At 37.5% G+C, this 17457-nt stretch overlaps 1 protein-coding gene across 1 annotated transcript; it reads right to left on the bottom strand.

The window, feature by feature from the left end:
* Positions 1-614: 614 nt before the first annotated feature.
* LOC26515215 (sarcolemmal membrane-associated protein) lies at positions 615-3584 on the bottom strand. Its single transcript, XM_044716183.1, is given in 11 exon segments — positions 615-2011; positions 2072-2416; positions 2418-2588; positions 2657-2689; positions 2691-2717; positions 2719-2784; positions 2786-2821; positions 2823-3038; positions 3040-3252; positions 3254-3365; positions 3496-3584. Coding segments are annotated over 11 exon segments (1320 nt in total). The 3' UTR covers positions 615-1999.
* Between the last annotated feature and the right edge of the window lie 13873 nt (positions 3585-17457).

Raw genomic sequence — 17457 nt, 5'->3', positions numbered from 1 at the left:
AGGATCACCTCCTGAGTCGATATGAGCATGTCCGTCTGTCCGTCTGTCCGTTTCTACGCAAACTAGTCCCTCAGTTTTAAAGCTATCGAGTTGAAACTTTGCACACACCCTTCTTTCCTTTGCAGGCAGTATATAAGTCGGAACGGCCGGGATCGGTCGACTATATCCTATAGCTGTCATATAACTGATTGATCGGAATTGCCATAACTTTGGTGTTTTTTAAGTTAGAAAGATGGGATTTGGTACAGATTACTCTTTTGGCAAAATAATTTGATATGCCAAATTTCATAAGGATCGGCCAACTATATACGATCCGCTACATATCTAATAATATAAGATGCGTGGCGCCACCTAGCGGACTGCGACTGAACTGCAAGGGTATATAAACTTCGGCTCCGCTTGAAGTTAGCTTTCCTTTCTTGTTTATAATACATTTTTGTCTTGCTATGCTGTAAAACGTGCAATTTTTAATTTTTAATTTTTCTTTTCGGACGATACTGCGGCGAGTTTTACTCTACACCGCAAAAAAACTTTTTTCGAGCAGCCTCCGGAGTTTTCCGATTAAGGAAGATTCTTCAAATTTTTCAATTAAATTAATTAAGTTACGCTATCAGTATGTTAAAAAAGTGCACGGAATTAACTCCCTTTTTTTATTTATGTACCTTTTTTATTGTTCGTAAAAAACTAAAATTTTTTTCTTTTCCTTTTTTTGTTATAATTTATCATGTCTGCAAATAAATTCTAAACAAAACACATATTTACTGAAAATGTGTTATTGAATATTGAGAAAACCATTTTTTTCAGATACACATCTTATATTCGCTGCATTATTGTTGTATTGATGTCTATCTATAAAAGGCCAATTATACCAAAAATTGTTATTGTTGCACCTGATTTATTTTTAACAAGTTATTTTCTTATGATTTACTGTTTGTTTAAGCCAATTCGAATGTTAGACTTCTAATTTTGCGCTCAAAGTAAATTGGAAAGAAAAATTAAACAAAATTTCAGTATAGCTCAATTTTAACGATCCCCTTTATAATAATAACTTAAAATTCTTTTACCCCGGCGTGCACTTCACTCTTAAATCACATTATTAACATAATTTCCTTTATGTTGCATCGAAATAAACATCGAGAGTGCTAGATAATAGTGTTGATTAAATACGATTGGAAAGGAAGTATATAAGTGCAGCAAAAGCTACACAGCCAATTGGCAGGATTCTATGCAATAGCACTTGGTTGCCTTGAGGAATTTGTTTAAGGCGGAGCTGTAAAATTTCTTGGCGAAGTTGCATATTATTTGTTTCAGACTCTTCTAGCTTTTCCTTGTAAATTACGAGGCTCCTCCTCCCTATCTTCCTGGGGATTAATTATGGCTCTGATTTCTTCACACCAATTCTGTTCAGTTCCTTCTATACTGTTTCATTTTGACCAGGTGAGTGACTGTAAATATTTTTCAATTTCAGTGTTGATTCTGTGTCGGCGTTTTTTTTAATCTCATTTTCCAGCTGAGTTTTTAGTTGCTCAATTTGCTCTTGCATAAAGCAAATATCGCCAGTCAGCAGAGTTGTCTTCTGCTTGTAGGCTTCGCATTCTTCCTGAAGCATTTCAAGGGCCTGATCGTGGGAAGGCCCAGGTGAAATACAAATTTTTTTCCTCTTCGCTTACTAAGATATTTTGAGTCGCAAATTTGGTAACAGTAGGGCTAATTTTATCTTCTATACTTTCATCAATACCATTGAGCCGTATATAGTTTGGTGGATTGTGAGTGAATTCATCGCTAGTGCAGATGCTGAATCTATCAATACGCCTTCACTTAGATCAAATAAAATATTCGATGCCTGAAATTCATCTTGGCATACAAATTTTTTCTCCTCCAAGTCCTCATCTTCAGCGTCAAAAATAGCTTTTAGAACAGCGGAACTGCCTTCCCCCTTGCTAAGATCCGAGTTCTTTAACAATTTTATTCACGCTTGATTTGCAAGCCACATTTTTTTTTAATCGAGTTCCTGCGGGGTATAAATTGAAGTATATATTTTTATATGAATTTGTTAAGAATGACTATTTACCTTTATTTTAAGAGAAGTCTCTGCATTATCATTCTCATCGATCAATTCATTATCATCATACTCATCATCGCCTAGTATAACTGCATCCAGTTGCTCCAGAACATTTTTTTCCTGTAGCTTCTGCTCATTGTCATGCTCGGCAATAGTTTGGTGTAGTCGAGTGACCTGCTGACATAAGTCCTCCTTTTGCTGTTCTTGTTCTACCAACTTATTCTTAAGCATCTCAAATCGAGTCTCTTCTTGTTCCTTGGAATTTTGCTGTTGGCGCAAAGATTCCTGTTTATATTCTACATACTCCTGCTGAAGCTGCTCAAGCCGCACATTGAAGTCCTGCATGGTCTGTTTCGATGCCAAGGATCTGTGCACGGAGTATTCCGCACTCGTTTTCTGAAGTGGTATAAGCCATTTCCATTTTGGATAGCATTTGCATGGCATCGCAGCGCTCCTGATATACTTTTCTTAGAGCCTCTTTAGCGGTTAATTGATATGTAGTCTTGTCCTCGAGTAATTTCACAATCTATAATTATAAGATACATATAATTTATATATATATATATATATATAAATGAACAATAGTTTGCTTACCTCGTTACGCAAAGCTGTCTCGGGCACATTTTTTTTCCATTACCTGTAACTTCTTTTCTAGCCAAATTGATCTTATGCAGCAACTGATCCTCCGTTATCATACTCTGCCAACACATAGCAGAATTTTTTCCGGGTAGAGTCAAGAACACCTTGCAAAATGCTTAGGCTTAGCCTTTAGAGTTTTTTCTCTCTGTGCTGCTTCCTGTAGAAATGAATTAAGACGTTGAATCTCATCAAAACTAATACGGTTTGGCCCCGTCAATTGAAGCTGGTCAGATTACAAATGAATGGCTTCTCTTCCGTCTGGCAAAAACAAGGTCACACGAGCAATGATACAACCGTGTACCTCTTGTCGTGAGTTCTCGATTACCTCTACGCCAAAACTTAACGATATCTCCGTAGTGTAATTCAGCTGGATCATTTCCCAACTTGTTGTCGTTGATAAAGGTACCGTTACTCGACTTTGTATCCTTTACCCAAAATCGACCATCGGCAGTGTACCAAAGCATAGCGTGGTTTCGTGACAAAACCTTGCAGTCGAAAATAGCATTTCCTTCACTTGCCTTACTTTTTGCAATGAGGCGCCCTACCTTGCACCTCCTGATTTGGTTGTAAAGGTATGGAACGCGTCTCAAATTTATGCGATTTCGCCTCACATTGCAGGACAATTTTTGCCTCACCTGAACTTGCACTTGAAATTAATCGGAGTCTATATTAGATCACGCAACGACTGTAGATGGCGAGGAGGCAACTATGAACGAACCGCAGTTCGATGCAGGTTCTCGATGTATGGCACACATTGACTGAGTCCGCCCAATGAACCAAAAAGATTGCTTGACCCCGCCGATCCTATTACGGAAGTATTTGCATTCACAGTGTTTAGCAGATGCGGCGAAACCTGAGGAAAGCTGCAAAGATCGTCGAGCATCTTGACTACTTGTACTTTGTAAAGTGTTAGTGTTGGAATCGCAGACTTGAATATCGTTATTGTCATGCTTGTCATTGGGTATTTACGTTGTTGCTGAATGCAGTCTCGATTTCGTATTTAGTCTCCATTATTGGAATAGCTGCATCTTGCTCAGATAGTTTTTTTTATTTAGTATTTATTTTTTAGTGTATCCATTATGCTGTGCAGCTGAGCCCTTTTACGCTTACCAGTAGCTGCTGCAACAAAGCTGATTGAAGCTCTACTTGTTTCCAAGAGAATCAGTTGTGGGTGCTGCGACTGCACTCCCGTCGTTTTACTGAAGCGCTGGTGTTGATGGATTTGGCTTCTGCTCGTCATCCTTATTTTTAAGCATTCGTTGCTCACAAAGACCTTCACTACACATCGAAAGTTGTCCAGCCTTCAAGGATGCAACAAAGGCAAATATACAATTTATTTTTTTTGAAGATGAGATTTGAAATGCCAAGTTTGAGTGCCTATTTTTCTATGGTCTAGTACAGTTATCGACATAACATATGACATTGACAATCTATGTATGTACACATATATGAAAATATAGATTTCATTTTCAAAAGTACACTCAAAGGTGATGGTGTATTTTAAAATAAATCTTAAATTTGTGTTTTGCGATATTTCTACATACATATGTATGTACTTTTTTAGTTATATGTGCGTTTATTGACTATTTCAAAAATAAAGTTCTGAGTTGGACCCATTATTTACACTTGAGATTTTTTGTTTTATGAATTTTGTCCACCGAAGTTCAAACATTTTTAATACAGTAATGAGATAATGGGGTTGGATACACGTCAGAAGAATTGTCAGAATGTTAGGAATGAGTGGAACGAACATCCTTTTATTTTATCTTAACTTAATTAACTTGAATACCTATGTAAATATGTATGTCGTATGTTTTTTCAAAGCGTTCAAATACATTCATATGTACATATGTATACGAAAAACAAGAGAGCAAAATTTTGTAAATTTGCATGTATTCATAAGTATATGAACATTGACTTACCTTAGAATGGCTACTTAATCTTCCTGTTTATTATTTACTGTTCTCGATTTCAGTGGCTTTTCAAATTTATTAATTTAATTGCTTCGGTTACCTTATTTGCATCCGCGTTATGATGTTAGGTACTTTGATTGTATGATATTACGTTTGATGTTGGAAATATATCTAAATATCGATATTTTGTTTTTTCCGATATTTTATATGTGTTCTACATATGATTGTGCTAAGCAAAATTCACAAAATAAAATGGCATTGTTAAGAATGCCATTTTAAAGTTCGGATACAAATTTAACAGAAATCTGGTATATTATTATACATATACTTACATATTATACATTTTAATATTTTGATTCATATTCATATTTTGTTTAATTTTTTTGTTTATTTACAGGTTTAAGGTTTTAACTTATTAATTTCGATTTTTTTTATTATAGTATAATTTTTCAAAATGAAAAGTTTTTAATTTTATTTTATTCAAAATCAATATTTAAATGTGTCCTCATCAATCAATATGTAAATGTCCTATCAAATTAATATAATTTCTGCTAAAGAAACTTTTTAAAAATAGGGATAGAAAATTGGAACTAAGGCAAAGGTGACATTAATTTGTTTGAAAATATACCAAGTCTGAAAGAATTGTCAAAATTGGCCTCTGCTATAATTTCTTTTTTATGTGATTTTGTATCATTAAAAGCAGATTTGTTTTCAAAAGATTTCACGCATAATATATCCGCAGAATAGTCATGGGACTCTTACGTATCAAATACCAGAATACATAGACATATGGGTAATTCTCCAGAAAGGTCAACCCCGACAAAAAAATTAAAAATCAATAAAAGTATGTTTTTTTTCACACATTTTTATAAACAACCTATTAAATTTAACTAATTTAATAATATTTTACATTTACTTATAACACATTTCGAAATATTTTAATCCAAAGTGTCAAATGAGCGAAAGTTTAGTTTTTAGCATTTCAGTGGCACGATTTGTTTTAAATATTTTTCGTAAAGAGAGTTAAAATGCATTGATATTCTAATTACTGCGAATTTCTTATAAGATTATCAGTTTCATTGTCGCGTGCGATATGATATAGAACCTTTGTTATCATCGAAGAAATTTGTCGAATGAGCATCAAGCGTAGGCCCAAACATAAAATTGGACACTTAAGTTTTAAAAAAAAAAAAATATTGAAATATGAGTGGTGCATTCCGTTTTTTAAGTTAGTCGCGTGCGACATGGTAGAAAATTTTTTTCCTTTGTTTGTTAAGTTTGAAAACTACATTTATTTTTTTAGCTCTAAATTAATTCTTAATAAACTTAGAATCTCCAAATGCACGTTTTATTATTTTAAAAGTACAAAAACAACTAAAACAAGAAAGGAAAGCTAACTTCGGGCGTAGCCGATTTTGATTTACCCTTGCAGTTAAGGTTGTTCCATTTCCGATCGTTCATTTATATGGCAGCTGTATTATATAGTCGGCCGATTATAAAATTCGGCAGAACAGATTATTTTGTTTAATATAGAATCTGTACCAAGTCCCATCTTTCTAACTTAAAAAAACAACAAAGTTATGCCAATTCCGATCTTTCTACGACAGCTATAGAAATAAGATATTTTGGTTAAATATAACATGTTTGGAAAGTCCCAACCCTCTAACTTGAAAAACACTAAAGTTATGCATTTTCCGATCAATCAGTTATATGGCAGCTTTAGGATATAGTCGACCGATCCCGTCCGTTCCGACTTATATACTGCCTGCAAGCAAACGAAGGATATGTGAAAGTTTCAACTCGATAGCTTTAAAACTGAGAGACTAGTTTGCGTAGAGAAACGGACAGACGGTCAGAGGGACAGACTTATATCGACTCAGGAGGTGATTCTGATCAAGAATATATCTAGTTTTATAGGGTCGGAGATGTCTCCTTCACTGCGTTGCACACTTTTGACCAAAATTATAATACCCTCTGCAAGGGTAAAAGAATATGATAGAAGAAAATTTCGCGTTGCAACAGTGAATAAAATTGAATTTAAATAAAACTACCAAATAATTTTAAGTGAAACAAAAATAATTACTTAAATCAAATAATAAATAACGTTTTAAAATAAAAAGGCTTAAAAAATTAATATTTGCACCAATTATAATAATATAACTTGTCAAGACCTATTAGATTCACTTTTGTAAAAATAAAAAGTCTTAGCACATTGTTTTTTTCCAGTTGGAATGCGTACGAATGCCGCGTTCGACATTAGAGAATTAACCATATGTAGATGGCATCGTCCTCAGTTTTCGCGATAAAAAAAAAAAAAAGAATTTTATCCATTTTACAGTATATTGAAAGCCGTATAATTGCGCCAACCACAATATTTCCATTCCGTCATTAATTTTTATACCCTTGCAGAGGGTATTATATGTCTGTTTCTACGAAAACTAGTCTCTCAGTTTTAAACCTATCGAGTTAAAAACTTCACACACATCCTTCTTTTGTTTGCCGGCAGTATATAAGTCGGAACTTTGGTGTTTTTTAAGTTAGAGGGTTGGGACTTTCCACACATGGCCAATATATTTTGGCCAAAATATTTTATGTACAAAATTTTAAAAGGGTCGGCCGCCTAAATCCTAAAGCTGCTCTGGTGTAATTTTCTTCAAATGTGACGAAGCTCCACCACCCGGTATATTAAGGACATTCCGTTAGTCAATTCCATATTGTTTCGATTCTGGGGCTGAGTGTTTAAGCGACACCGATAAATTTAAAGGAAAACGAATAAATAATGTTTTAAAATTAAATGATATAAGTAAAGATATAGGTTATAGCGCTAAACAAGATTTATGTAATAAGGTGAGCAAAAGAGATAAATGGAACTATGGATTTATGTGTATAAAAATTAAACCAATTGGTATTTTTTGAAAAAAAATTTTTTCCTACGTACCTTAACATTCATATTTTGTGTTTCATATTTTATTCAAAAAACCAAAATAATATTTACTAATGGTAATATTATAAGATTAACATAATACTAACAAAATTTCCGAACAAAATAAGTAAATGGGACAAATATTTGACAAAATTTGGTATCAAAAAATTCTTTAGTGGCTCTTTTTGTGTGAATTGGGGCATTGTTCTGCTGGAACGTTCACGAATCCTCGTACAACTCATCTCCGAAGTCTACTAAAATTTTCCGAGTTTAAAGTTTAATTTATAAAACACTTTGGAGTTTTTTCGTTAAAACAAAATGCAGCCCATAACATTACTGAACCTCCATAAAATTGCTGAAAGAGGTAAATTTTTAATGGACTACTGAAATCCCGATAATATTACCGGTATCCATCCGGACCATCGAAATACAATTTTGTCTCATCACAAAAAAATGTTTTCTTCTACTCAGATTCCCAAAATTGTCATGAGTGTGCAAGGCCCCTTTCGCGAAGCCCCAGATTTTACCCCACTCGTCCCCACTTTTACCCCCAATCACTTAAGTGGCAAAGATTCGTCATTTATTTATACAAAAATCATTTAAAAGTGTAATCTTAGACAATTATCTGAACCACCACATGGTGGTTGGTCGTAAAATTCTGAGCCAGGGCTTTACTATCAAAGCTGATAAATTCCAAATTTTTAAAACGACAAGGGTAGATGTAGTGAGTTTACAGATTATGAAAATATTCTAAATATTTTTATCAGACTAAATATAGCCAGTGGCTTTGACGAGTCTGATAAATTGGCCTTGACGAATATTTTAAATAGTTACTTTGATTGGTTTATTAGCGGGATACCAAAAACTCGAATCTCGTCAAGGCGGTTGGAAATTAAGTTAATAGATTCGTCTAAGGATCTAACAGAAGAAAGCTTGCGGTGTAAAATTAATGAACAATAGGATGCTATTGATAATACCGTTTTCTGATAGTTATCCATTAACTCTTATCGCGTGTCTCTCGTGATATGGTTTCTACCAAATTCCAGTACCGGTACGAGTTTTTGGTCATGCCTTTTGTCTTAAAAAATGCACGTTCTGGGTCACATACAATTTGCGTTCCAAAGTAAACAGGACTTTTTGAATCTAGCGCCCTCTAGTGGCGCCATTTTTATGTCAAACTGGTGCGTTAGAATCTGCTATCCGTTATCGACTTCCAGTAAAAATGGAATGACATTTATTCTATTGGAAGTAAGGTTATTGCGTCTTAAGTGTCAGTATGTTTTTGTCATCGGTGCGAAAATGAGCTTCGAACAAAGAGCCAACATTAAATTTTGTTTTAAAATTGGTAAAAACTTGTACCGAATCGTCTCAATTGATGAAACAAGTTTATGCCGATGATAATTGCCAACGTTTTCAAAGTGGTCGTGAGGACATATGTAAATGACGATGAACATGTGCGCCAACCAAAATCCGTGATCACCGAAAATTCCATCGAAACTGTGCGTGAATTCATAAAAATCATTCGAAATCATCATTGAAATTCATGGAAATATAATTGAACATCTATAAAACATCGATTTATCGCATTTTGATCGAACATTTGGGCTTACAATAGGGTGGGTGCACGGTTTGTTCCGCACAAATTGACTGACGTCCAAAAATTGCTCAGAATTCAATATTCGAAGGACATCATTAAAGATGCAAAAAAAAGACCCGAACTTCCTTTACAAGATTGTGACTGGTGACGAAACGTGGTGTTTTCAATATGATCCCGAAACGAAACGCCAGAGTCGAACGAGCGGACGAGCCGAAACACCAAAAAATCGCGCCTGGAGAAGTCAAAAGTGAAGACAATGCTGATTTGTTTTTATGATTCTAAGGGTATTGTCCACAAAGAATTTGTTCCACGTGTTCGGCCCGAATATGGCGAAGATGGAAGTTGGCGTTTGTTGCACGATAATGCGCCGTGTCATCGATCGACTCTTGTGACCGACTATTTGACCAAAAATCACATTTTAAGCATCAACCACTCCCCGTATTCACCTGATCATTTGCCGATGAAAGGAAAGCGTTATGCAGACGTAGAGGCCACTCAAAAGGCTTGCACCGGCATACTGGTGCCCATACCGGTCATCGAGCTGAAACACTCGTTCGGCATGCTTTTGGACCGTGCAAAAAGCTGTATTAAAGCAGAAGGAGACTATTTTGAATAAATAAATTGATTTTGCGAAAAATCGCAGTGTGTTGTTTCCTTTATGGTTCTTTTAAAATTATATAGGGCGTTATATAGGGCGTTTAAAAATTCAACAAAACTTCTCTAGCAACAGTTCTTAAACAAGGGCTAAATACTAGGCTTCCGCATCCACAATCTTTTATTATCATTGGCTTCTCCCTAATTTTCGGAAATTTTATTTTTTTTATAAAAACATTTTTTTCCCTAATCCTGCGCTCTGAAGAGAGTCTGAATAAGGGTAAGTGAAAGATCTCTCACACTGTGTGTGTCAGCACTATACTCGTGAGTAAGGGAAAATGATAGTTTGGCCACTACTGATTTAAATGCTCTAAAGCAGAGGTGCCCAGTCTTATTTGTCGCGTTTCTTTGTTGTGGGATTGCTACTCCGAGCATAGGCAAAGGCAAATGACAAGAACAATTTTGCGTCGTTTCCCTTTTCTCCACACTCGCTTTATTTTAAAAATCACAAAATAGTTATTATTTTCTGAACGAAAAAAGAAAAATCGAAAATAATTATTTTCATTCCTCTCTTTATCTTGAAGCGGACGGACGTGTTTTTTTTGTGCGCACTACGTTTTTGTAAAATTTGCAATAAGCTTTCTATAAACAATCGGTGTTTATTTCTTTACTGATATATAAACAAATTGCAATTTTTTAGATCCGTATCGCTTCGCGTGTGCAGTGATATATTTGGAGGTAAAATAATAATTTATTTAACTTACTTTCATCTCCTGCGGTGTTTTTGCTATTATTTTGCTTCTACTCTCGCTCAATAGAGATTCTTATCTCTATTTCTTTAAATCTTACTAACTTGCACTAACTGCTCTCTTTAATCTCCCATTCTCGTTTCCTTGGTACAGTGGTTCAAGGTTCCTCATTAATAAAATAAAATATTTTTAAATTAATTATTAATTTTTTTAATAATTTTTAATAAATTAATTATTTACATTTTTAATATTTTTTAATAAATTAATTATTTAATTTTAAATAATTTTTAATAAATTAATTATTCAAATTTTTTATAAATATGGATTTTAAATTGGTCTGTGCATTAAAGTCTTGCAATAAGACAATCTCGTCTTCCCAGCCTACCATCCATTGCTGGCTCTGTGAAAACGTTTTACACGCTAAGTGTGCCGGGTTCACGGCCTCAGTGTCGGATGCAATCTCGCGTAGGTCTGGACTCCACTTTTGCTGTGACGGTTGTCGTGCTGTTCAGGACGAAATGAGGTCGTTCATGAGGCAGACTAAAAGCGGTTTCAAGGAGTTGATTAGTGGTTTTCGAAAAATCAATGACCAACTCTGTGCGCTTGATACACAGTTTAGTAGTCTTCAACTACTAAATGAGTCTCCAAAGCGTAAGAAATCCGCTTTTAGTGATGTGCTCGGGTCGAATAATCTTCAGCCTGCTCAGCCAACAACTATGCAGCCGCTTATATCTCTGGGCACCCCAAGGGCCGGACCTGAGAAAAATTCGGCTTCCGAATGTCTCGGACTCAATGAGCAATTTTCCGATATGTCCTCTGTGGCATCGCTTCAAGTGATCCCAGACCCAATAATTCAAACTCCTGTAACAGTCACCAAACAGGGTAATAAACCGTCCGGACCCCCGGTACGCACTGATGCCGCAGTATTAGTTACGGCGGCACCAAAACCCTTGCAGGTGATCCCACCATCAAAACACATTTTTGTTTCCCGGCTTGCCCTACTAGGTACACCACTTTTAGATGTGATAGAACTTTGCGAAGGGGAGGAGGAGTGCTAATTTCTGTAGACTCCAAATTCGCTTCTGAAGAGGTAAAATCACAAGGGTTTGGTGACATTGAATTTCTTTGCATCAAAATCACTTTGTCCGATCAATCTTTGTATGTTACCTGTTCGTACATACCACCTTCGTCCGAACCGCCAACATACTGGCAACATTTGTCCGCTATTCGTTTGGTTTTCGATCGTCTGTCTGATGGTGACCAGCTGATAGCTCTGGGTGACTTTAATATCCCAGAACTTATGTGGTCAAATGTTGATAATTCACCGTCTTTACAGCTTAACCATGACTTCCCTGAGGGCATGTTCGACATGTCACTCGGGCAAATTAACCACGTTAGAAATTCTTTAGGTCGGCTGTTGAACTTATGTTTCGTTTCTGATCCTGATGGAATTACTCTTTCCAGAGCTTTGCCCCTTTCTGACCCTGAAGATCCATATCATCCCACTCTTGAGCTTTCAATTGAAAACAACTCCTTAATTGACCTTAAGTCTACACTTCAGCCTCATAAAGTTCGTTTCTTTCGTAAGGCTGACTTTATGAAATTAAATAAGTTTATTTCGGAATTTGATTGGTCTGATTTCCTGCATGCGATGATATAAACTTAGCATTACAAAAATTTTATTTCACTGTAAACTCATTTTTTGACGTTTGCGTGCCGTGGAAATATCCGTCCGCTTCAACGAATCCGCCTTGGTATACAAGGCACCTTATAAATTTAAAGAATAGTATAAGTAGACTTTTAAATAAACATAGATTATCTGGCTGCACAGTTGGTTATTCAAGATACTTAGTAGCTAGGTCCAATTTCACCGTGCATAACTCAGAATGTTATAGGAGTTATATTCGCCGCTGCAGGATTCAGTTTACTCAGGATCCGAAGCAGTTATATAACTTTGTAAACACTAAGCGTAAACATGTATCTTTTCCCCCACTGCTTACGTTTGAGAACTCTTATGCGAACACTGATCAAGCAATGACCGATCTCATTGCACAGTTTTTTCAAACTACCTATTCACCTAGCAGCAGTTTAGCTCAGCCTTACACTTATAATATCAAATCAGCCAACCTTATATTTTGCCCATCTTTTGATCAAAGTGGTGTGTTATCGGATCTTCTTAAGGTTAAGCCCGTGTATTCGCCAGGCCCTGATGGAGTACCAGGCTGTGTTCTGAAGTACTGCGCCGAGGCACTGTGCAAACCGCTTGTTAAACTCTTTAATCTATCGCTGGAAACTTCGATCTTTCAGCTTATGTGGAAGGAATCCTTCATTATTCCGCTGCATAAAAAAGGGGAAAAATCCGACGCTGCTAATTATAGAGGCATCTCTAAATTGTCAGCAATTCCAAAGCTTTTTGAAAAACTTATCACTCCACATTTGCAACACCTATGTAGTTCAATAATAACTCAGCATGGCTTCATGAAGCGCCGCTCCACCACTACCAACTTATTGGAGCTAACATCTTTTATCACGGATGGCTTCCGGAATGGCTTACAAACAGACGTCATATACACTGATTTCAGTAAAGCATTTGACTCTGTTAACCATTCGCTTCTTATAAGTAAACTCAGTCTCTTGGGATTCCCAACTGATCTTCTTATGTGGATTTCGAGCTACTTATCAGGGAGAACCCAACGTGTTTTCTTTAAAGATGTTACGTCGCGTTTAGTTCGCGCCACATCGGGGGTGCCCCAAGGAAGCCATCTTGGACCCCTACTTTTTACATTGTTTATTAACGACTTGCCCCTTGCCTTAACTAATTCACTTGTACTTATGTACGCTGATGACGTTAAGCTACGCTTTCATTATAAATTTACTAGCGCCCAGTCTAGCCTTCAATCCGATTTGGATAATCCTTAAAATGGTGTTTAGCAAATAACCTAAAGCTTAATGGATCGAAATGTAAACTTATGTCTTTTTACCGATCTAGTCCTCATCAGGCTATGGGAACGCCTTAGAACGATTAACTCAGGTTAACGATCTAGGTGTCCTATTAGATTTGAAACTTAAATTTACCGACCATATATCTACCATGGTTAATAAAGCTATGGGTGTGCTTGGTTTTATAAAAAGGTGGTCAAAAGAATTTAATGACCCGTAAATAACTAAAACGTTATATACATCACTGGTCCGTCCGATTCTTGAGTATGGATCGTGTGTCTGGAGTCCTCAATATGGAGTACACCAAGATCTTAATGAATCAGTACAAAAAAGCTTCCTTTCTTTTGCTCTTAGGGATTTAATTGGGATGCAAATCTTTACCTTCCCTCTTATCGTATTAGACTTTTACTAATCATCTTTCCATCATTAACATACCGTAGAACGATGCTGGGTGTCATGTTTCTATATAATCTTATTTATGGAAATATTGACAGCCAGCATTTACTAACACGTTTAAACTTCCTAACATTCCTAGTAGAAGGACCAGAAACTTTCGTCCTCTACTCCTCAGCCATTGTAGTTCGACATATGCCCAACACGATCCGTTCAGGGTATTATGTACGGACTACAATGGTCTCTACCACATCTTATCACTTTGCTCTACTAACAATCTTAAATCGCTTATATTAATCGCCTTATCTATGCAACACTCTTCCTCGTAATATCTTTCTCCTAATCCTCGCTTATCTATCTCGGATCTATTCCCGCGATTCGAGCCGTACGTTACGCGGCAGCGTCCCTCGGTCGGTTGGACGGGAGGTGGGCTGTACGTATGCAGTGGGAACCGCGCAAAAAAAAAAAAAATAATTATAATCATTATTCTCTGAGCGAAAATAGCGAAAATAATTATTAATAATTTATAATCATTATTTCTGATTTTAATTTTTTCGCCCAAAAATATCACTCAATTTATGATTGGGGGCTATTTATTAAATTTTTTGGACATATGAGTATACATACACTCATATTTTTTTGACATATGCATATCTCCATAGACCAGTTATGTATATAGGTCCAAATTAACACTATGATTTTTGAATTTTCAAAATTTGACGACATGAGTTCTGGGATATTAAAGTCACCCAGAGCTATCAGCTGGTCACTATCAGACAGACGATCAAAAACCGTACGAATAGCGGACAAATGTTGCCAGTATGTGGGTGGTTCGGACGAAGGTGGTATGTAAGAACAGGTGTACTGTTCTACTGTAAAAAACTGTTTTTGCTAACTTTGTTGCTAACAAATGCCGCGGCTAGCTCACAGAGTTTTGGGGATCGTTCCACCGAATTTATATATTCGACGTGATTGCCCGAGCCCTGAAGTAACACATGGTGCTTCGTTTTATAAATATCCCCTTTATCTCTATAAAGTTACAAAAGGGTGAATTTCACCGGCTGCTTGGGTCAGCCGACCGACCGCTCATCCTCCCGTTGAGCCCCGATCACCGTTCCGGGTTGGTGCCAATACACACGCCCTCCCAAAGCTTGCGCCTAGCAGGACGTGTGGTCTTGGTGCCTGGCGCCGAATCGGCTCACGTTCCCTCCGTTTGGACTCACGTACTCCAGTTGTGGGGCCTGTGCTGCCGCTGTTGTTGTCGTCGCTGCTCTCTTGTCGTCGCCGCTGCTCCGGTCGTTGGCGCCGCTCCTGTTGCTGCTCCCGTTGTCGCCGCTGCTCCTGATGCTGATCCTATCGCTGGTCCTGTTGCTGCTTCTGATCCTGTCGCTGATGCTGCTTCTCCTTTGCGGGCGCCGTGGGCATTCGGTATCCTTGGTTCATTGGGAATGCCGTGTTAGCAGACCGATAGGCTCACCTCCCAGGCATACGCCGGGCGGGATGCGCTTCTCGGCGGCCGGTTAAGGGCACGAAGGGCCAACCTACCCCACAGGACACGCCCCCGGTTGCGTTCGCCACTCGCCTCCAAACACGTGCGTGCATACGCTCCCCGGATGATGGCAGACTCCAGGTGATACGCTGTGCGTACGCCCCAGCGCCTGGATCAGGATTCTATTGACTTTACCGGGGTGTCCCTGTTTGGTTCCACTGTTGGGCGTGAGTTCCCGAGCTGGCTACCCCTCGCTTTACACGATCACACCTGGTCTTAACGGTCAGGACTCGACAAATCGTATGCCAGGCCGATCCGACGCTATCGCTATGATACCAGGATACCTGTCGTGTCCGGGAATAATCCAACCCGACTCGATTTACCCTTGGGCTTCAGTTCCGCCGCAGATCCTTGATCCATTTCCCACTTGCTCTTTGATTTCTACTCCTTCCCACAGGGGGTCCTTAAGCTACGGATCGCAGATCCTTGCGCACTCGCTTTAAACTTACCCACGGGGGGTCTTTCACTCAACTCTTCCAGCTTCCCTGGAAGACTCGGTCCCGATATGCTCCAGGGGCCCTCCATATATATTTCCTGAGGCGGCCCTTAATCCTTGCAAATCTCGCTTCCTGCCGTTAATCCTTCGCTCCTCTGCTCTCGCCGTTAACTTTCTCCGATTCCCGTCGCATTTCTATTGGCGGGCTTTCTTTGTTGCTTTTATTTTTAAGATGCTTGGGACTGTTTCCAATATTTTTATTAGAAAATTTATTTGATGGTGAAATCGGATCGGACAACTATATACGATTCGATATATATAATAATAATTTAAGCTGCTGCTTAACTGCAAGGGTATGATGTATCAACTTCCTAGTTTTTTATACCCTTTCTTGTTTTTTTATACCCTTGCAGAGGGTATTATAATTTTGGTCAAAAGTGCAGTGAAGGAGACATCTCCGACCCTATAACATATATATATTCTTGATCAGGATCACCTCCTGAGTCGATATGAGCATGTCCGTCTGTCCGTCTGTCTGTCTCTCTGTTTCTACGCAAACTAGTCTCTCAGTTTTAAAGCTGAGTTGAAACTTTGCAGACATCCTTCTTTTGATTGCAGGCAGTATATAAGTCGGAACGGCCGGGATCGGTCGACTATATCTAATAGTGGTCATATAAATCATTGATCGGTACCATTGATAAATGCCATAACTTTGGTGTTTTTTAAGTTAAAGAGCTCCACACATGTTATATTTTGCCAAAATACTTTATGTACAAAATCATTCATAAGGATCGGCCAACTATATTCTATAGCTGCCATGTAACGGAACAATCGGAAACGGCTCAACCTTGCAATTTTTGAAAATTCTTGGGTCTGTTTTAAACATTTGAATAAAAAATTTGAATTGATGGTAAAATTCTCAATAGGATCGGACAACTATGTACGATCCGATATATATATTATATAATAATAAAAACTACCTAACTGCAAGGGTATATAAGCTTCGGCTCCGGCTGAAGTTTGCCTTCCCTTTTTTGTTTTTATTTGATTTAGAAGTATTACTCTCACTCATTTTAGCTTTGTATTATTTTCACAATGTTTGCTTGGCTAATTTTCGCGATTAGAACATTCAAGCTGATATTTAAATATAGCGTCTTTTTGCTGGATAGAGGTTAGAATTATTGTAAGGCTATTGTGTACAGCTAATCACTACTAATTTTTTGGATAGGCCTATTCGGGGCGGAGATTTTGACCGTTCTTTGATGTGTTAAATGAATTATCACAAACGCAAGATTATAAAATAACATGATTGTTCGCTATGAAGTGAATGAGTGAAATATACATAATTAGATGAAAGTGCAGCTTTAAACAGAAAATCTATAGGAAGCAACAGCAGCGTGGACTTTTGTTTTACCAATGCCGCGATTGAGCAAGTATTGAGCGACGACGATTCCGTTCTTACACCATCAGACAGGGAAGTCTTTGGGCGGTCGCGAACAAAGATGGCCCTGAATTGGATGATTGATCACGACGAAGGTGCGACGAAACATCTTCCTGAATAGCTTCGGAAGGGCACTGAGTTCGCGAAAAAAATCATTGCGTTTAACTTAAGTTAAAAGCATTCATGCCTTTGTAAGAGTTATATTCGCGGAGTGGAAGCCG

This window comes from Drosophila ananassae, chromosome 3R, assembly GCF_017639315.1.
Source record: "Drosophila ananassae strain 14024-0371.13 chromosome 3R, ASM1763931v2, whole genome shotgun sequence".
Taxonomy (NCBI): Eukaryota; Metazoa; Arthropoda; class Insecta; order Diptera; family Drosophilidae; genus Drosophila; species Drosophila ananassae.
This window is presented reverse-complemented; position numbering and strand designations above follow the sequence as displayed.